We start from the raw sequence: 21,837 nt of genomic DNA, 5'->3' as shown, positions 1-21,837 counted from the left end.
TGTGGGTGCTCCAGACACTACAGTCACCATTTTTGGCCATGAGTAGGCATTGTGCTCAGGGGGAGAGCATGGAGGGGACATGTGGGGACCAGAGGGAAGGGGACACTTTGAGAGGTCCCCAGAGCTGTGATTATGCTGTGTAATAAGCCACCTCAGAACTCTGTGGCTACAACAAGCGTTTATTTGTGTTTATGGGTCTGTAGGGCGGGCAGAGTGATAGGTGCTGTAGACTGGGCTCAGGTCTATCCTTTGTCCCTCCTCACCCTCCCGGCACCATCAGCTGTGTCTGGGACACGTTCTTTTCCTGGCGAATGGCAGGCTTGCAAGAGGCAGTGTGCTCTTCCAGCCACCTGGGAGACTCTGCTGACCACACATCCCCGGTGCTGCCATGGGCACGTGGCCACGCAAAAAGCCAGTAGGGGAGGGAAGTATACTTGCTCTCCTGGAAGGAACTATTGCCACGTGACGGAGGGCAGGGGTGTAATCACTTCCTCACTGAGGGAGTAGAGAAACGAGAGATCCGTCCACAGGTAAGGAAAGTCCTTTCACTCAAGCGTCTCCACTCTCAGTTTCAGGGAGACCTTGCATCACCATGGGGGGCGTGATACCCGATGGGGCCAAGTGGGATGATGACTGCAATACCTGCCAGTGCCTGAACGGAAGGATCGCCTGCTCTAAGGTAGGGCGCGGGGGCTGCCCAGGTCACCTGAGTCCTGCATCAGCGGGTGGGCGTTTCTCCTGAGCTGCCCACTCCCATCTCTCCCCAGGTCTGGTGTGGCCCTCGACCTTGCCTGCTCCACAAAGGGCACAGCGAGTGCCCCAGCGGGCAGAGCTGCCTCCCCATCCTGGACGACCAGTGTTTCGTCCGCCCCTGCACGGGCGTGGGCGAGTGTCACTCCTCCAGCCTCCAGCCCGTGAAGACCAAATGCGCGTCTGACCCCTATTACCAGGAGAACTGCGCAAACATCACCTTCACCTTCAACAAAGAGATGATGTCCCCGGTACGGAGCTTCTTTTCACGTTGGGGTGGTGTGTGGCTGCTTGTCCTGAGGCGGGATGGTCACATGCTGGGGTTTAGTTCTCTAGCCTCCGGTCCTGTCTTACGCACCTTACAGCAACGTGCGGCTTGCCTATCACCTACCTTCCAAGCAAACGTCAGCCTTTCTCCTCCCAGTATCTTACTCGTGTGGACTTTTCAATATGGTTCTAGGGTCTTACCACGGAGCACATTTGCAGTGAGTTGAGGAATTTGAATATTTTGAAGAATGTGTCTGCTGAATATTCAATCTACATAGCTTGTGAGCCTTCCCCTTCGGCGAATAATGAAATACATGTGGCCATTGTAAGTATAAGATCCATTCACACTTCATGCTTTGATTGCAAGGTAGTTAGCAAACCTCATTTAACCAGGAGCAAATAAATACTTTGGAAGAGAGCTTGGCATACGTGTGTTTTCAAGTAATTTTGAATAAAAGTACAAGATGATATTGTACTTGGAAAAGCTGTAATTGGAAAAAAAAGGGTTTTAATTTTTTAAAAATAAAATGTTACATCAAATAGAAAGAAAAGCTACTGTGGAGTGTTCCCTAGCCCTGCAGACTGACCTTTTTTTGTTTGTTCCAGTCTGCTGAAGACATACGGGATGATGGGAACCCTATCAAGGAAATCACTGACAAGATTATAGACCTCGTTAGTAAACGTGACGGGAACAGCTCACTCATTGCTGCCGTGGCGGAAGTGCGAGTTCAGAGGCGGCCCCTGAAGAACAGAACAGGTGAGTGCCGGTGGGAACAGTCCCTTTCTGGGATGGGTGCCAAATGGATGTAGCGTGCTGTCTAATAAAACCACCAGGCGCGCAGTTACCTGACCTCCCCGAGGAGCTCCCTCCACCCCACTTAACTGGTGAGGAAACAGACCGTGGACATGACTGAAGTCATAGAGCGATGGGCAGAGGCCGACCTCACTTTTCCCCGTGTCAACAGGCTGTGCTCTCACAAGCGGGCACCCCCGTCGCACATGCACTGTTCCCAGATCCCGCAGAGCCCTGTGCACAGAGCATCGCTGTGCCTCGGCTCTTGGCGTCCCGGTGTCATGGGGCAGCCCATCCTAAGACCCTGAGATACTGGCTTGATCGACAGCTCGATGGCCTGCAGTGCGTCCAGACGCCCCTTCCCCCGATCCTGAGCATCATGGTTCTAGCGAGGCGAGGAACCGGGCTCATGACCACTTGGGGCATTGGAGCTGTCTGCGCTCAGATGGGTTTCTGATAATTCTGAAAACCATATCCTGTAATGAGCTACCTACGTAGCCAGAATCCACTTACCTGAACCCTGCGCTGCTCTCCCCACACAAAGTTGCGGAATCTGCGGGAGCTGCTGCTTAGCTTGGTTCCTCTGGAGACAAGCGTCAGGGCCTCCAGGGCCCAGGGCCCAGCACTGCTGCTCAAGCTGTGCGTTGACAGTATGCAATTGGGAAAAGGGACCTGAACCCACGGTGCCCCTTGTAGGGACTAAGGTCAGGGGAACCAGGGCTGATGTTCTTTTGTTCCGAGAATTAACTGGCTGGGGGCCTGCCTTGCAGATTTCCTGGTCCCTCTGCTGAGCTCGGTCCTGACCGTGGCTTGGATCTGTTGCCTGGTGACGGCCTTCTACTGGTGTGTGCGGAAGCGGCGGAAGCCCAGCAGTCACGCCCGCTCGGCCTCCGAGGACAACACCACCAACAACGTCCGGGAGCAGCTGAACCAGATCAAAAACCCCATCGAGAAGCTCGGGGCCAACACGGTCCCCATCAAGGACTACGAGAACAAGAACTCCAAAATGTCCAAAATAAGGACACACAACTCGGAGGTGGAGGAGGACGACATGGACAAGCACCAGCAGAAGGCCCGGTTTGCCAAGCAGCCGGCGTACACGCTGGTAGACAGAGAGGAGAAGCCCCCCAACGGCACGCCCGCCAAACACCCGAACTGGACAAACAAACAGGACAACAGAGACCTGGAGAGCGCCCAGAGCCTAAACCGCATGGAGTACATCGTATAGCAGACGGCGGGCGCCACTCCACCGCTAGGTAGAGTCCGAGGGCACGCGGGGCTGTAGTTCTCTAACTGTCTAGTCCAGGCTGAGGCTGTTGATGACTTAGAATCCCTGTGTTAATTTAAGTTTTGACAAGCTGGCTTACACTGGCAATGGTAGTTTCTGTGGTTGCCTGGGAGATCGAGGGCTGCATCTCACAGCTATGCAAAATCCAGGCCCAAGTGCCCTGGGGCACGGTCCCTGCAGCCGACAGGTCTGGGACCAGCGCCCAGGAGAAGGCCTGGCCCCTAGGCCTCGAGCTGCCACTTCTGCCAGATGTCCCGATGGTGATGCAGTCTTAGGAGCATAGTTTTATTTATATTTATTGACTCTTGAGTTGTTTTTGTATATTGGTTTTATTATGACGTACAAGTAGTTCTGTATTTGAAAAGTGCCTTTGCAGCTCAGAACCACAGCAACTATCACAAATGAGTTTATTATTTATTTTTTTTATTGTATTTTGTTGTTGTTGGGGGCGGCGGGGGGGGGGGGACTTTGATGTCAGCAGTTGCTGGGTAAAATGAAGAATTTAAAGAGGATAAATGTGTCAAAAGTAGAATTTTTTTGTATAGTTATGTAAATAATTCTTTTTTTATTAATCACTGTGTATATTTGATTTATTAACTTAATAATCAAGAGCCTTAAAACATCATTCCTTTTTATTTATATGTATGTGTTTAGAACTGAAGGTTTTTGATAGCATTGTAAGTGTATGGCTTTATTTTTTTTTGAACTTATTTTCTTACTACGTGTTGCCTATAAGCCAAAAGTAAGGTGTTTGAAAATGGTTTATTTTTAAGACAGTAGACGGGCTTCTGTGCCTGGAATACTGGTGGAATTTTTTTATTTTTTATTTTTTTGGACGTCAAGATGTTTAAAACACCTTCTAGACTCTAGAGAATCTAGAGCATCACTTTAAAACACGTTTTCAGGACTGACCGAGGCAGTTTCAGAATTAGTCTAGAACAGTTTTTTTGTTTGGGTATTTTTTTTTTTCTGCTTTAGACTTGAAAAGAGACAGGCAGGTGATCTGCTGCACAGCCGTTTAAGGGAACAAGTTGAGTTATGATGTAAACGTAGCCAAAATGTGAGTGGTTGAATATCATTAAAATGATCAAATTAATTGTGTGAAGTTGGAAGCACACCAATCTTATTTTGTAAATTCTGATTTCTTTTCACCATTCGTATGTAATACTGAACCACCGTAGGTTTGATTTTTGTTATCTACTGCATTTAGGGAGTATTCTAATAAGCTAGTTGAATACTTGAACCGTCAGATGCCCAGTAAGATCACTGTTTAGGTTGCCGTAGAGTACACTGCCTGCCTTACGCGAGGAAATCAAAGCGCTCTTCCGAAGTTTAAGATCCAGAAGGCTTATCAGTCATGTTGTTGGTTCACCGTGGAGACCGTGAAGATACTTTGTATTGTCCTATTAGTGTTATGAACATAAAAATGCATCTTCGATGTGTTGTTCCTGGCAATAAATTTTGAAAAGTAATATTTATTAAATTTTTTGTATAAAAACATGGAAAGTGTGGCCTCTTCTGAGCTTACGTGGTTTGGCTCTGCTGTGCCTGTGGTGGTGATAATTAGGGGCTCGGACCAGGAACTCCAAGACTTTCCAGCCTCCAGATTCCCCTGCAGTGAACCCACCTGGGGGCCTTGTCGTTCATCAAGCGTGAATACTTTCTGAATAAACCACTGGGTCAGTGGCCTGCAGCGTGGAGGGAAGTGTGAGCGCTCCCGTGCACTAAAAGGGTTTTAAAAAACTCGGAATTGGTGTTGGGGGCTGAAGAGGGAGATTTAATGCTTTTCCTCCGGGTGTTTGGGCTCCTTGGGCTAATATGGTAACATCCTTCCATCATGTTTTACCTTGTGGGTTTTGTGCACATTTATGCCTCCAGGATAGTTTGCTCCTGGGGTCATGGCCCATCTATTCACTCATCACTGAACCCAGGAAGTTGGCCTCACCACACTGCTTTGGGTGCCAGGTGCCGGGCCTTCCAGAGGTGGGCTGTTCCCAACCTGGTGAGGGCAGGAGAGCTGTGGTTCGCTCGTGGCTACTGGGCCAGAGGACACCATGGCCCTGACCCCACCTCATGGGTGGGGTGGGGAAGCTTTGCCTCTGGCACCTGCAGCAAGGGAAGAGATGAGCTGAGGTGATATACATGGACAACTTCCAGCAGCTGCTCGGAGTTGCCAGGAGTTCCCTGCTTCCGGTGAATATGCCACAGACAGCTTCCCTCTTGGGGGGGAGCTGTCCCCAGTGCTGCCTTGTTCAGCCACCCATCCTTCAGGTTTCATAGCATAGCTCCGACTGGAGCAACCCACTTTGAATGGAGAAGCTGATAGGCATGTCTTCTTTCATTCTTGGGAAGCTGTTGTTTCCTCGAGGCCAGGAATTGTCTTCTCTGATGGGTGGGCATTAGGAGTGGGTGGTGGGCTTTACATACCCCCCACTCCTGGTGCCTGAACAGAGCCCTCAAGGTCAGAGTCCATCTGTGGCAGTGCATTTTGGCCTGTTGGGGAGGCAGCCCCGAAGGAGTGTGGATTCCTGTGACATCTCCCTGACCCAGTATAGCAATACTGCTGCCACGAATCTCTGCTGGTGAACAGCCGGTTTCTGCGAGGTGGGGGCAAGGAGGGACGTGCTCTCCTGGTACGGACCGAGTCTGGTCTTGCTGCGCTGAACTCAAACCATCCTGAAGTAATGCCGTGCTCTGGTGGTTTGTAAACTTGGAGTATGCAGGACCCCAGCATTCCTTGGATAGTTACCAAATGCTTTCGTGCCAAGAAAAAAGAAGAAAAAAAAAAAAGAAAACCATTTAATGAGCCTCTGCAATTCTTTATCCCAGGAGGGAGGTGATCTTGAGCTGCACATGTGCCTTTAGGAGCCTTCTGTCCAGGACACTCTACGTGGGAAGGCAGAGGTCAGGCTCCTCAAATCCAGGGTCTTAATGGTCAGGATGTTTCTCCCCTTTCTCCAGGTAGAAGGAATTGGGCAAGGGGGCCTTGGTTATCCTGGATACAGGGAAGGGAAAGGACGGGACTCAACACCTTTCCTATTCCCCACGGATGTTCTGGGCCCTCTGAGCAGGCCCTGCAGGAAAACAGCTCACTACAACTCCGCATGAGAATGCTACACCACGAAACTCCAGGAAAGAATGACCTGGAAGACAACGGTTTTTAGATAGGGAACTGTCCTGAGGCTCTAGACTTCCACATGTAGAATGAGAATAGAAAAGAGGGGCATATCTACTTGACAAAGCCCAGTGAGACGGGGTGATGATCACCAGCATACCGTGAAAGCAGCGATGCACTTCTCCTAAATGCAGATTCCCAGACCTGGCCCGTGACTCACCAGGAGTGGGGCCGGGCAATCCACTTTCAAGAGCTCCCCCTCGTCTGTCCTCCCGCATGAGGTACAGTAAAATTTGAGCACAACTCTACTAAAGTACTAAAGTACAAGCTCTTCATTAATTATAATGTTTTTCCTCCTTGTTAAACTGAATTAAGTAGCCTGGAAGCCAGTTTGTTGCTAAATTGCCACCTGACATCATTTTTAAGTAAAATAATTACACCGCCCCCTGAGCAAGTTGTGCTCTAAGTGCTTCGTGTTTATTGACTGATCTGAGGGGTCAGAGAGTCAAAGTTAACTTATTTGGGAATATTTCTTAGGCAGCAAAGAGCCGAAGGAACCAGAGTGTGGGCTCCCCCCCTTTTCTAAATGGTGGACACCTGTCTATCCAAAAATGCGCCAGCGTGCAGCTAAAGACCGGTTGCCTTTAAAGAAAAAAGGTTTGCGACTTGGACTGAGCAGTGTTCCAGCATTTCCGTTTGGACTGCGGGTCTCTCTCTTGCCTCTACTGGGAATGAGAAAGGAGTTCAGAGGTTCCTGGGCTGGGAAGACACAGCCCATGGGTTATGGGAAGCCTCCTCCTGCTAATGTGTATTTATACTTTGTGAGCTCTGATTCATCCGAGCACTGGAACAGAAATCTGCTTCCTGAGGTTCTGTTTTTAAATAGATAGTTTGCAAAAACAACAATTATTTTTCTTAACATTTTTTTTTCCACCCCACAAGCAGCTAAACATCCCAGCGCAGGCTATGTCAGTCTCCAACAATGCCAACGGACAGCCTGGTATTTGAGGAGGCAGAAGGGTGCCCCGGGGCAGTTCTGTGGGGTTCTGGCTCTACAAGTCTTCAAAGTTTAGAAACCATTAGGGCAATCTTGTTGCGTCACTTCAAAACTGCGAGGTATTTCTGGGAGATATTCGTTAGAAATAACGAATGTACCTTTGTGAACAACTGCCTCCCGTGGTTGTTAAAAGTAGCAGCGAGCGGGGTGATGCTCCTGGGGCGGCCGGCAGCGGAGGGCTGACCTGCGTGCACCCTCTGAGATCCTGTGGAGAGGCGCGGTGCCCGCCCTTGGGACAGCTTCTACCTGAATGACTTGCTCTTGCATGCCTGGCACCACGTCCTGGCTTGGAGTGTTTCTTTCAAGTCCCAGGCAGCTTTTACAAGCCTTAAATTATGTGTCATTATCACTGGTCCGGTATTAACCTGTGATATGCAAGTCGGGAAAATTAATTTGGGGAGTAAAGGCTCTTAAATCCAATAAGAATCTCGAATTGAGGCCTGCCCATGGCCACCCCCACCCCAACCCAGCCCCTCCCCCTGCAAATGTCCACACCAGGGCACCCAAGGTTTGAGGCATCCAGAGCGCAAAAGCAGATGCCAGCAACATGAAAGCAACAGCTTTGTTGTACAGAGCAGCCTGGCAGGCTGGGGGGTGGGGGTGGGGGGACTCCTCCGATTGAGGGGAGCTCGGGTTTGCAGCTGGCTTCCTAATGAGTGCGCAGGCTGCCACAAAATGTCCTTGATCCAAGCCCTGCCTCCTCCAGGTTCTGAGTAGAAAGTGACATCTTTACAAATCGGAAAGCAATAGGTGTTTTCTGAACCAGAGGCAGATTAAGCCTGTCCCTTTGTAGGTGGTTCCTTTGTTCTTGGCCAGCTTCACATTTTCTTTTTAGTTTCTGCTTCACAGAATGATAAAAACGAAGCGCAGGAAAAGGGGTTCAGAGAGGAACTCGACAGTCCCAACTACGTCCTACACCGCCCTGCGCAGGTGCACGCACACACCACCCAGGCATGCTCTACAGGAGTTTTCAGGACAACGCACTGGCTCCTGGGGATCGCAATTATAGGCCTCATTCCCACATCCCCGCCCACTCCTGCTTCCCCTGACAGGCTACTCCAGGTTATCACAGAAAAATCACCCGACCATTCCAAATACTAAAATCCAAGCGGCTTGAATGTGAAGCACACCAGGTCCCGTGTGCGGGGGGCCAGACAGATCTGGGAGTTCCAGAAACTGCCTGTGGGCAATCTGCTTCCTCCACCCAACACCCCCAAAGCCAGCTCTCCCTCGCAAGGATAGGGAGTGTGTCCCACGAGTCATCTTTAACCTGTTGTCACGTCAGGGTGGGCCTGAGTTCCATGTTATGCAAAAGTTTCCAATGCGCTGAGGCACCCACGCTGCACAGCTTGGAAAAAAGAAAAAAAGAAGAAGAAAAAAAAACCATCCTGGAAACAGAAACAAACCCTGCAAGTTCGGGACATTAACAATCAGATACTCTCAGGGGGCTCTCTCTGGCTTTGCTGGAATGGTTTTTGGAAGTGCTTTTGAAAGAATCCACAGCTCCACACAGAAAGGAAGAGCAGCAATGGAAACAGCTACAGGTTTGCACAAAACTAAAGCAAACGTGTCTGCGAGGTAAAGGAAGGGAGCGATGGGGCGGGGGCGGGGGCCAGGCCTCACCACAGCCTCCGGTTTTCCCCTCCGCCAGAATCCTGTTATTTCTGCGCTTCCTGTGAGCCCTCCGTCCAGCACTCTTTAGAAGAGGCCCGCGCGTTTCCTCAGGGCGCCTGCCTCCACGTGGGCCCGGCCAGCCGCCAGGCAGCGTGTGCCCAGCGGTCAAGGGCACGCACCCTGGAGCCAGACTTCCTGGAGTCCACTCGCAGCTCTTCCTTCCCGGTTCCCGCTGTTGGTAGTTTCTGCCTGCGCTGCGCTGGGCTCACCCACGCGTGGCCCGGCAGGAGTTTCTGGGCCTTGGCGTCGGACAGACCTGGATTCTAGGCTCTGCCACTTACTCACTTGGGAAGGTTTCCCAAATTCTTCGCGTCTCAGTTTGCTCATCCGTGAAATCGCGATGGTGAGTGTGTGCCCCAGTTAGTGACCATGAAAAGGCCTGGAGGAGGAAGACAGGGCCGCCCGCCCTGAGCATTTCTCCAGGCAGCCTGTGATAGGACATAGAGGCCACTGAAGGATGACGGAACCCAGCTAGATCCCAAGCGCGGGGGGGACCCGTCAGAAAAGGGCTAAGGGCTGTTGGATATTTTAAGGCCACTCCCCATATTTTAAGGCCACCTGGATTCCTGCCTGGTTTCCGGCTCTTTGACCAAGTATGAATCCAGGTGGCCTTAAAACATGGGGAGTATCCAAGTGGAGTGGACTTAATCACAGGAGCGCTTTAAAAGCAGAGTATTTTAGCCTTGGTGGGTTTGGCTCAGTGGATAAGAGTGTCAGTCCGTGGACTGAGGGGTCCAGGTTCCATTCCCGTTAAGGGCAGTACCTCGGCTGCAGGCTCCATCTGCTGGGTCAGAGTGAGTTGGGGAGGCAACCAATCCATGTGTCTCTCTCACATTGATGTTTCTCCCTCTGTCTCTCCCCCTCCCTTCCACTCGCTCTAAAAATCAATGGAAAAATATCCTTGGGTGAGGATTAACTACAAAAAAGCAGAGCTATTTCTCTGGCTGGTCACAGAAGTCAGAGAAATTCAGGATGGTGGTGGTGGTGCGGGGTGGGGGGGAGGGGTTCTCCATTATCGAGATGCAGGGGCCAGTGTCGGCTTGAGAACAGCCTCTGGGGGCTGAGCGAACTCCCGGTCACCAGCCAGCAGGCAATGGGGCCCGCAAGGAACTGAATTCCACCAACAACCTGTGGGAGCCTGGAAGGGGATATTCAGCTGTTAAACCTCCAGATGAGGACACAGGTGGCTACTACCTCGGTTCCAGCCTTGTGAGACCCAGGCAGAGGACCCAGCTAAAGGACATCAGAAACTGTTTGATAATCAACTTGTATTGATGGTAACAGTAACAGCAGACAAGCACAGGCCTCTTCCAAAGAGAGGCCTACCAGGCTACGCCATGTGTACCGTAGGTGCTACATTTGGTTTTGACTACAGATGGTTGGCTTTTTCCCAGATCAATTCACTGCCTCCTCCCAGCCAGCAGGAGCTCATTCAAGACAACCCTGAACAACAGGACTGCAAGGAGACCTGGTGCCCAATTAAATTCTGCCACAGTGCAGATGGCTCTGTGAGTGTAGCTGGCTCTCTAAATGATAATAGAACATAGTCCTTTCTTTTATAGCCATGCCCCCCAATAGCTTTATAAAATTAGGCAAAATAAGGTAAGTTCTGGTGGCTGGCCTTGAAGGCCTCCAGGACACAGTCTCGGGCCAGGTTTTCCTCCTTAAGAAACATACTGAGGACTCCTGATTTTTTAATGAGGTTTTCAGTGGATTGGAGACTTTGTAATCTCCCCTCCCCACCCCCAGCAGCCTTTCCTACATTGAAGTTCCCTCCTTGGTGGTCCCCTCTGCACAGTGGCCGCTTCCTCGGGGCCACGAAGGAGCTAAATGCCAAGCCCACTCTCCTCCACCATCTCCTCTCTCCTAAGCTTGCCCTCGTATGATGGGCAGCTGGCCTTGATGGACATGCATAGCCAGTGTCAAAACAGAAGGCTTCTCTCAAGGTCAGTGAGCTGGAGTTAGACCTTGGAAATGTGGAACAATAGCCAAAATCATTTCTACCACCAGGACCCAGAACATGCGTTTTGATAAAGCGGCACTGAGAAACTCTATCTTCAAGAGAAAGCAAGGCCAGTCTGATACAGAGAGTTCACAGATGGATGCGTAGTTTGTCATAGAAGTTTTAAGTGAGATCCAGAAGGTTCTTCCAGCTGGAGATTCTTATTAGCATCAAAATAAGAGCCCCAGCAGCAGACCCCTGAATGTCTGACCCAGAGAGCTCCTCCTCCCAGAGGTGCCATCACACCCTCTGGGCACTCTTTCCTGGAGAGCCACCGAGGGTGCTTTCCCAGACCCCCAGGTGCTGCCAGGCAGTCCCCGCTCTGCTCTGGCTGGTCACCGCGCTGAGCAGGAGGCACTGGGAACGGGCTCGCCAGGGAAGCATTTTCAGAGGAATGTCTGCTGCCGGGGCCCCGACTCACTACATCATTACCGGAAGGTCCTCCAGGCTCCTCTGACTGGGACACATTCCAGACGCCCTGCCCAATCTGCCCCATCAAGGTGGGAGGTCGCTCTGATGTGCCATTCCACCTTCTCCTTCTGACAACAGCAATGGATGGCTGGTGTTAATCCTCCCAGGCACCCACGGTGGGTTTGGGAAAGAGCCCTGTGCATTCTTCTCACCAGCTGAGCATGTTAAGGAGGAACAGGAAAGGCCTCAAGAGCCAGTGGGCCTAGCAAAGTTCCCAGTCAATCCATCACCTGCCTCCTCCGCAGAGGGCCTGCCAGCCCAGGCACAGGCCGGGCAGGTGGGAGAGGGCTGCGCAGCAGTGAGGAGGTCAGAGTCCTGTCTGTGCGAGTCTCCTGGAGTCTGTGTGTATGAGTGTGTGTGTGTGTGTCTGTGTGTGTGTGTGTGTTGGTGTGTGTGCGCGCGCCCGTCTAAGAACAGAGACAGGACTACTAACAGAAGAGCCGGTGAGAGGGCGTGGGAGACTGAGAACTTATTTATAAAAGCTTCTCTGCCCTAAAGCAAGTCAAACTCCCCGCTGCGGAGCTGCTTTTTCTTCCTCCCTTTGAGTCCTGTGTGCTGAGCTGACCTCCCCGGCAGAGGTCAGCGCTCTGCTCACCCCGTGTGCACCCGGCCTTCTGGGGCTCGGTCGCCTTAGAAGCCTGAGGAGGAGAGAATTCTTCAGCTCTAATTTTTTAGAGAAAAGCTGTAGTAAATCTCGAGAAGAAGCTGGTCTTTTTTTTTTTTTTTAAGAAATATATATGTTACGATCTTTTGGGAACTGGCGAACACAAAAAGCAAACATGAGACTACATCACCAGAGTCCCCTCCCACAGCCAATTTCACCCCCTAAAATAAATCAGGCTGCGGAATGAATGAGGTTTTAAGAAATGTAACTGAACTTAAAATACAAGGTCAGCATCTCATCCTAGGTAATCCTTCGGAGGATGAGAAATTCTCCTGGTTTTCCCACAGGGTTATTTCAGATGTGCTTTCTGAGCCAAACTATTTTAAAAGCATTCATTCTTTCCCTGCAAGCCAAATGGGAACTTGAGATTCACATGCACTTTTTGAGAGCTTATTAATGATATTAATGATCATGGATCAAAGGCAAACCCCAGACAATTATTTAGGTGCTTTCAAAACTCATCTTCTGGGGGAGGGAAAAACTTCAGTGCTGCGTGCGGATGAGGAAGCTGTGGGCTGGTGCGCTGGGCCCAAAGCAGCATAACTAGGACAAAACAGAACACATCTCTCTGCATGGTTAACCCGTACACCCATTGCCACCGTGTCACCAAAGCCTTTCCTATTCCTGAAGCAGGTACACTTCAGATTTAGAAGGTACAGTATCCTTCTAAAGCAGGGGTCCTCAAACTACGGCCCGCGGGCCACATGCAAATACAAATATTGTATTTGTTCCCGTTTTGTTTTTTTACTTCAAAATAAGATATGTGCAGTGTGCATAGGAATTTGTTCATAGTTTTTTTTAAAACTATAGTCCGGCCCTCCAACGGTCTGAGGGACAGTGAACTGGCCCCCTGTTTAAAAAGTTTGAGGACCCCTGTTCTAAAGGATACTCAGCTGTTAGCAGACCCTCTTTGAACGTCCAGTGTTTACACACACACCACTACATTTTTCTGCAATAGTTCAACAATGGCTTTTAGTTAGAATCATTATTTGAGGACCTCTTAAAACTTCCAATGCCCAGACCATTATCTCAAGGATTCTGATTTAAGTAGAAGCTACACAGGTAATTCCAATGAACCTGTTTTTAAACAGATGGAGACATTATCACATGGGAGTTGTATGTTTACCTCAGAAATCCTCAGAGGCAAGTGCAGCACTTAAAATATTAGAGATCATTTTATTTGACAAATGAAGAAACTGAGGCCCAGGACTTGTTAAATGACTTGCCCCCAAACACACAAGCCCATCAGTGGCAGAGGCAGCTGGACCCAGGGTTTGAGCCCATCTTTCGGGCTCCGATCCCCAGCCCAGGCTGGGGCCCTGGGCAGGGCATCTTCTCTGTGGGCTAGGCCACATGGCACGCCGCCACGCCCAATACACGAGGAAATGGGCTTTGCGTCATCCATTGCCGTGGTTCTCAGCATTCCATGCAGTTATTCAAATGTATTATTCCAACCTGATATTGAAATGCGTCTGAAAAATTATGTACAGGACCCGAGGGAAAATATATTTACAAGCAACCAGAGAGGCCTGGGATCCTGTCATAAAAGGCAGTGGGAGTCGGCCAGGACTTCACTCAGTGCTGAATAAGGACGAGACCCACGTAGAAAATGGAAATGAATCCCCTTGGGAAATGTCAAGATTCTCTGGAAAGGAATCAAGGTCGAATTCTTTAACCCCTCACACGAGGGTTTATCTTAGCTCACAACTGAGAGCAGAAGTGGGAAATATCTGAGTTGGAAAGACCACCCCCAAATCTTAGAGGCCAATTTAATCACATCCCACACAGGGTTTTTAAAATCTAAATCTTTAGGACCAATGGTTCAAACTCAGAGCTCCTTTGATTATTTTAACCCAGTATTCAAAATCTCAGACTTGCTTCATGGAGAAAAAAAATGTCTCCAACACATAGAATGTAATTTTAAATAGCGTGTTCAGAAAAGGGTATTTTAGATGTACAGTCCTCGTGGTTAATTAACTTATTTGAAGAAAAGTGATACATACAAATTTAATTTTTTTAAACAATTTTCCTTTTTAATTCATAAAAGAGGTTGATTTCCACTACATACTGCTTTCATCCCCTAGGCATGTACAACTATTGAAATCGCTTAAACAAGTGAGAGGACAAGGCCAATGCTAAAGAAGAGCTCCCCTGGGCTTACTGCAGTGTCCGGCTGTCTAACTTGACTGAAGAAAGTTACTTTGGGGATCTGGCAAATCATTACCTACAGTCTCCTGATATGATGCTTGGGGGTCAAGTGTATCAACATTTTTGATAAGTGACTGTAATGGCAATTATAAGGTAGCACATGGTAATATCATGCTGATTAATGAAACTTATTTAAATGTAATTGAATTCAAGCCCAGTACTGAGTAGTTCTCCACAAGTAGAGGCAATAATTTCACCCACTCAAGTCCCCTCTGTCAAGTTACACATAGACATATATTTTTTCCCTGTCTTGTTAAATACAAAACCCCAATGAGAGGAGGTTCAGCAGATTTCTGAGAATTTTAATTATATCATTAAATTGTAATTCCAATAATATATATGGTTAGACTTCTGTTCTGAGTAATTAACTGAATTAACTTCATGTGACAATGCTTAATTTATGTTGTACCAAGGAAGGCTTTAAACCATTTAACAGAAATCAGCTTAATTTTGATTTTTTTTTCTTGTGCCAACGTGTTTCAATTCATTAGTGTTTCAGTAACAAGGAATGAATTCTCTCGTCTTAACAGACCAAGCATGGACATTTCCCCATAAGAGAAAAAGAGAAATTGAAGTGACTTCCATATTCAAGTCACAGCATGCTGAGCAGAGAGTTACTGGCTCTTAGGAAAGCCATTTGTTACCTCAAAAGGAGGGCGCATCACTAGAATTTTGTGGAAATACTACAGTGGGGCCTGCCAAGAAGGAACGCGAGGAAACTGAGAGCAGCGACGCCATGGTCCCAGGCCATTCTCCTGGGCAGAGTTTCCTTCCCTTCCTGCTCTGCCCTCAGCAAGCTCTTTGTGAATCAGAGGCCACCAAGTGCACAGCAATTCACGCTAAAATCCACACATGGCACAAAAGCAAACAATTAACTTGTTGTCCCCAAAATATATCTTGAGATACCTCGTGCAGAGATGCTATATTCTCCATAAATCAAAACATAGAGGGGTTCTGTGACTCTTGCTTTTTACAAAATGAGAAACATCTTCCTACTTTTTTCAATAGTAAAAAAAATATGAACAAAAAAGCTGCAGCACTCACTCCTCTCTCCCCCATCATTTGCTCATTGGCATTTAACAATTTATATGCATCTCTGGTGGACAGTTAACCTCCACTGGCAAAGGAAAGAAAAATGTGTAAGAAAAATCACAGACTATTCTCAGACATTTCTTGTTTATGGACATAAAAAAACAACCACCACAACAAAACGAAACAAAGCAATACCTAACACCAATCTATTAAAAAGTCATTTGAAAGCACATGGAGGTGACCTAGAAGTCACAACGCTGAGAAAGTTAAGGAGTTCAAAGTCATAACATTAATCAAATTGGATCCACATTTCTTCTAAGCATCAGAGTTACGGGGACTTGAATATACATTTAATCTGGGTTATTAAGTAAGTGGTTGAATGACTTGTCCCTTTTTGACTAAGTATACTGACAGGGTCTCAGATTTTCAGTGACTGATTTACTAAGATTATTAAAAATAACAAAACACACACCACTCCCAGCAATAGAGGACTCTTCATTTCCCACCTAATATGCAACAGGAATACCTGGCAGCCATTTTCCCTTTTGTACTTCCAAATATCCAAAGAATCACATGACCATTCTAGTAATAGGAGCCCCGGGGTGGTCTCAGACATGGAGAAGAAGAACGTTCAGAGGCAGAACTCCCCAAACACATGCTGAGGTGAGGAAGTGGAGACGGCCGGCCATTAATCCTGTTAAAACCCTGTGTGCACAACGGCAGTGAGAAAGACCATGTCCATCTGCCACCAACGAAGCTCTTTTCCCTTTTGCATCACAATAACTGTTATTTGCATAAATACACCAAACTCTAAAGCCAAGACTTTACTTGAAAGAAAGTCATTAAAAGTATAAGAATGGACTTTAACCATCAGGCCCAGGTTAACTAATGAAATAAAAACTTCTCAATACAGACTTTTTCTGGTGCTTCGGGCTCAAACATCTTCTAGTTCTAAAGCTACTGTTCTGGAATGGCTATCTTTATTCTAGACTGTTCCAGGGAGCTTACTGTTTCTTGGCTTATCACCTGGTCATTTGTGACCCCTCTGATGAAACCATCCCAATACTTGTTTCTGTTTAAAACCCTCAGTGACACCCTGTGGTTCTGTCTTCAGTGAAGAGCAGGCCTAGCTTCCTGGCCACTCTGAGAGAGGCCCACAGTGGGCCACAGAAATCCACGCTCTACCACGAGCTCAGGTGTGCGTTCTGTGCAGTGTAGCCCTGTTGATGAGCAGAATCTGCTCACTGTGGTCCACATTCTGTTGGGCTCCCTCTTCTCCTACAGAATCATTTCGTGGGAATTAACTGGGGGAGGACATAAACTAGGAGGGAAGAGGAAAAGATACCAGTGGGTAGAGCCATGGTCCTAGTGGGGGTGGTGAGGCTGGGACCACAGGAAGGGGACAGGTTTCCAGGCAGGGTTTGGAACATCAAAGGAAGAGCATCTATATCCATCGACAGATGTGGTGACCATGACTGAACTTCATGACTGAAAATGCTACCATGAAAATGGTTGCTGTCTTCCCCTCCTATGCAAGTGGGGAAGGAGACGTGGGGAGGATAGAATGAACTGAGAGAAACCACTGATTAGTCTTAGGCATGGACTTACACTGTCTGCGTCCATATTCTTACATTTTGTTGGGCTTTTTCTGCGAATTCCAACACTTTTGGGAATATACTGATTCTGTTGTTACTAGGGAGGGGCTATTTCAAAGGACCACCCAATGTTGAACTGAAAAAAAGATGTAGTTGATGGGTGCTTTGAAGATGATTTCTTCCCTATTTTAGAATGAATTCAGTTACGAAAGTCTTTAGTAGGTGTCCATCCAAAATAAGTTGTTGCTATGAGTCACTACGTGACATTTCAGCCAGCCCACTGGAGAACTTAGTGGATATGACTGCAAATCGAAGACTCCTGTTTTGAAACTTAAACTGTCTGTGAAGCCTTCCAAATGGGAAACAGGAAACTCTGGCCATGGAGTTCCCCGCGGGTTCTAGTCCATCCTGAACCTAACCAAAATCTTAGAGGTAGGGGCAGGGATAGGCCTGAGCTACAAGCAAGAACAAGGCTCTGCCATGTCTTCTAGCGCTGGACCAAATTACCTGTGAAAGGTCTTGTGATTCTTAGGGTAAGTAACAGCTCTCTAGGTGCTGTGGAAGCCATAACACCTAGGAACAGTGACTCACACATTGAGTTCAGGTGCTTTACAAGTATGTACCTGTCCACATGTGGTCCAGCAGATGAGCAGGAGGCCACGCTCACCAGGCTGGTGAAAATAAATGCTAGGGAGTCTCCAATTAGTATGGTGGGTCCGGACTGAGCATGTTTCAGAATCACTCAGTAGGTCTGAGGTGGGGCCTAAGCTCTGCGTTTCTAACACATTTTCCGACGATGCTGGTGCAGGACTAGCTGCTGAGAACCACCAGCCTGCTCTTTCACGGGCCCCCTACTCAACCAAGGAGCAGGAGGATACACTGCACCCAGTACCAACATGCCCTTCTTTTTTTCTTTAAATATTTTTATTGATTTCAGAGAGGAAGGTAGAGGGAGAGAGGGATAGAAACATCAATGATGAGAGAGAATCATCGATCAGCTGCCTCCTGCAAGCCCCCTAGTGAGCATTGAGCCGGCAACCCAGGGATGTGCCCTGACTGGGAATCGAACTGTGATAGGTCGATGTTCAACCACTGAGCAACACCACTGGGCTTCGCGCTGTTCTTCAGGAGTGGGGTCGTCTCTGACAAAGCGAAAGGATGTTTATCATTAAAATAATTTTCTGAAGGCAGTTACACAATTTGATGAGAAGGTAGCCATGTTGTTAGAACAAGCAGATAGGATCCTGGAGGTGACTTCTTTGAAAGCTAACCCCAACAAAGAGATACATTTTTCTTTTTAAAAAAGTCATTCTAATTCCTTTGAAATCACAGCATCTACACATACTTCTCATTTTTCGCAGGTTTGGCCACTATATCCCTCAACCACAACTTTGCAATCCTCTTTAGTAAGTCAGTGGCCTCTTTCAGACTTCTTCCTTTTTTTGGTTGGGCTGCCCTGGATTGTAGCTAATCTTTCAGTGTTGGTGGCTGAGCCGGTTTGGTCGGCCTTCCCTGGCTCAATTTTCATAAGATGTCTGGAGGAGAAATTTTCCAAAACATGCAACTCTTCATTAGACATGGCTTTTGCCAAATCCTCTTTCAAAAGTAACCCCGGATCTGACAGCTCTGATGTTGGCAAAACCCCGACAGCTTTGCTTGTTCCCGCTCTCATTTCTCGCGGGAGGAATGGATCACTTCCAAGAGAGACTCTCTTGCAGTGGTCGGAGCCCTGCGCAGAGCCGCGGGGCCTGCGTTTCTGCTGTGCTCGGGCTCCTCGTGGACTTTGTTTTGGACCCGGTGCTGCTGACTCACAGCTCCAGACAGCGCTCCCGCTCTGAAGCCCCGTCTGTAACCACGCCCCAGGATGAGGTTTGTGCTGGCTGCCGGTGTCCTCTGGCTGGGTCTGATGAACATGTTCCAGCTTTTGAACAGAGAGCCCCCAGTGGCTCTCAGCTGCCTGTGTGCAATCCTCTGCTTGCCCCGAGGACTCCGGAGGGGCACTGGAGGAAGCCTGGCTGTCACCTCTTCTCACTGCCATCTCTGCAACCACTGAGTCACTCGATGTTCCCACAATGTCCCTGCTGCCCTGTGATTTGCTCATGCTGCTGCTTTTTGTTTCAGCTCTTTTCATGCTAAAAAAAAAAAAGACTTTGTTTTGTAATGCTGTAATGGCATGGTTTCCTCCAAATTCCCCTACCACATTTCCTATGCCTGAAAAAGGAAGGCATGCACTACCCCCTTCTCCTTATCTCCCGGCAAATCTAGAAGAATCCCCAAGTGTATGTTTGACTGCAGACTGGACCAAGCAATAGCCTTCACCTTTTTCAATACACTGGGATACACCAGGAAACACTTTATTTACTGATCACTGGGTTATTGATGGAGTTCATATTTTAACGAAGGCAGACGTATTCATTTCAGATATTAAGGGTCAATTTGATACATTGACCTCCCTCCCCCAAAATAAATGCTCAAATACACCCAAAGCAGAGGTTGTGTTTATGTGTGTCTCTATGTGTATGTGTACAAGAACATGCTTATACACGTACAGACACACACACGATTTCTCTTTGTAAGTAAAATAATCTTCTGGAATTTCTCTCAGGCCATTTCAAGGTATTACTCAAATATAAGCACCATTTAGCTGGTGTCAAGGCTTGTTCATTAACCATTGGAAACAGGATTCAGTTAATAAACCTTGAAATGTCCTGGAAGAAATTCCAGAGAGTATGTAAGGAGAGAGAATGGAAACATGGCAGACAAAAGAGTGTGTACACACACACACACACACACACACATGCACCTTTTCTACAGCATACACAGCAGACAATGCAAAACTCACAGGTTGAAAATTACTTTGAGGGACAGGATAAAAGCTTCATGGGAAGAATTTAGAAACTATAGACTGACTTCAACATATATTTTCAGGCTTGTGAATGGCAAAAAATTGCTAAACCACCGAACTCAAAACCTTGAAGCTGAAATATTTATTTTGGCTAAGCTTTAGTCTGGAGAGAAATATATAGATTCATGTTTGTACTGTTGCTTTCCGGGGCAGGAGGATTATGATAATTATGTTAGGGTCGGAACAAGCACCTTAGAAAAGGAATGCATTTTTTTAGATCTGTCTGTAGTCACTCTGAAAGTTGTATGAAACACACCACCAACAGGTGCTTTTCATCTTCAAAGCGCTTGTAATTAATTAGTCCTTGCAACACACCTGTGAAGCAAGGCTTTGGTTCCTGTTGTCCAGAAAGCAAGAGAAAGAGAGGCAGGAAGGTGGAAGAGCAAGTATGTGACTTAAGGTAGGCTTGCTGCCAAGGGCTGTGATTAAGTTCCATGTACTCTTGTTGGATTCTCCATTTCATGTTATGTATCCACACACACAGACAGTCAAACACGAGGAAAAGGAAACACATTGGACCTACATTGCTTTCAGAGCACTTCTCTTGCGCTTTGCACTGGGAGGAAGTGGACCCTCTGCACACTCAGCAAAATAACCAGACGCTCCGTGGAGAGCTCTTCCCGTCTATTCCAAAAGATAACAAAGGTTCAAACAAATCTATTAGCTGAACAGGAGAAAAAGCGGTTATGCTCTGACCCTCCCAGTGAACACACTGATTTTTGTGAGGACTATATGAAACTGCTTAGTGTTAGGCTATTTGAATTTTTAAAAATCTACCACTTTTTGGTAAGTTGTCACTTCTTTTGGGCTCTCAGCACACACACTTCATACATTAATATGCACCACAAACATACAAGACTGTGATGGAAAGAATGTTGATTCCAAACCATCTGGGGATTCTTGGCCAATACATGGTATCTCTGAGCCCAAATCATGCTGATGCCCAGAGCCACGATGCCAGGCAGCAGCGTGTTTGCCAGCTCTCATCTTCCGGAGAGGCCTGGTGGTGCAGTGGTCTGAACCTGATTATACTGAGAATTCCCCACATTTCCTCTTGTTATGAAAATACAGAATATGGCCTTTGCAACACTCAAGAATGTATCACAAGGTAAACCTTCTAACACCGGTACTTTAAAAACTAGTTTGAGAATCTCAGCTACTAAAAAACTGGGAGTGTTGTTTTTATTTTTTCTTAAATGAACAGCATCACTATGGCTTTGTATAATTCAGAGTATCTGTCTACCTATCCTTATATGTTCCCTTAGAAGCATCATTAGGAAGCAGTTATAAAGTATGAAAACCTCTCAACCTTCACCAATATGGACTCATTTCCTACTTTGGAACTGTTCCCTTTTTGCCAGCAAATAGATAATTCAGACAAAGCATTAACCTCTCTCATTTTCTGGGACACCAAGTACCCTTCTCCATCAAATTCCACAGTAAAATGTTGCTGCCACAGGAACAGTTTTGGTAAATTATCATGAGTTTCTTGCATTAGACTTATATTGGAATGAACGATGACAGCCCCAGGGAGCCTGGGAGAGCCATTGGTGGAATGCCTGGGTGTCCCACATCCCATCACAGCCCTGCCTATGGTCTCAGACCTGGACCAGCGTCACCCAAAGTCATATCCAGTACAACTTACGTCAGTTTTAAGAGTTAGTGAACAAATTATTACAGGTCTTTTTGGATATACTGCATTTTGATATTCTCCCTTTCCCCCCTTCTACGACTTACTAGTTGACCAAAAAGAACTACAGTTTGAAAGTTAAATGAGAGAGATTGAGATTTATGTGTGAAACACTTCTAAACATGCCCTGTAAGTACAGTAGATTTTCCCCTTACAACCACACCCTGTAAGTGCTGTATTTTCAGAGCTGAACAATTAACATAAGGAGCATGAGTCAGGCTTTGAACAACTCTGTGGGAACCAGAAAGCCTTTTGCTATTAGGAATGATGTAAATTCCCCAAGGCTGGAAGAAGTCCACAATGGAAGGCAGACAGGGTCATAAATA

The 21,837-nt window shown here is 47.5% G+C and overlaps 2 protein-coding genes across 8 annotated transcripts in view; one reads left to right on the top strand and one right to left on the bottom strand.

Annotated features, from left to right (window-relative positions):
• Window positions 1-4,598, top strand: part of JAG1 (jagged 1) — a 34,953-nt gene extending 30,355 nt beyond the window's left edge. For all 7 annotated transcript variants that reach the window (XM_023753185.1, XM_023753184.1, XM_014455112.1 and 4 more), the window contains 5 exons: window positions 570-679; window positions 768-1,001; window positions 1,211-1,342; window positions 1,624-1,774; window positions 2,581-4,598. In XM_023753185.1, the coding sequence (XP_023608953.1) occupies window positions 570-679; window positions 768-1,001; window positions 1,211-1,342; window positions 1,624-1,774; window positions 2,581-3,038 (1,085 nt within the window). In that variant the 3' untranslated portion in view covers window positions 3,039-4,598. The remainder of the gene's footprint in view (window positions 1-569; window positions 680-767; window positions 1,002-1,210; window positions 1,343-1,623; window positions 1,775-2,580) is intronic.
• A 10,672-nt stretch (window positions 4,599-15,270) lies between these two features.
• The window catches only part of SLX4IP (SLX4 interacting protein), a 183,194-nt gene continuing 176,627 nt past the window's right edge, over window positions 15,271-21,837 (bottom strand). Inside the window, exons 7-8 of the mRNA XM_006087958.3 lie at window positions 20,345-20,445; window positions 15,271-19,048 (exon numbers count right to left, since the gene is read on the bottom strand). Coding sequence (XP_006088020.1) covers window positions 18,328-19,048; window positions 20,345-20,445 — 822 coding nt within the window. The 3' untranslated portion in view covers window positions 15,271-18,327. The remainder of the gene's footprint in view (window positions 19,049-20,344; window positions 20,446-21,837) is intronic.

Source organism: Myotis lucifugus, unplaced genomic scaffold (genome assembly GCF_000147115.1).
Source record: "Myotis lucifugus unplaced genomic scaffold, Myoluc2.0 scaffold_42, whole genome shotgun sequence".
Classification (NCBI taxonomy): Eukaryota; Metazoa; Chordata; class Mammalia; order Chiroptera; family Vespertilionidae; genus Myotis; species Myotis lucifugus.
This window is presented reverse-complemented; position numbering and strand designations above follow the sequence as displayed.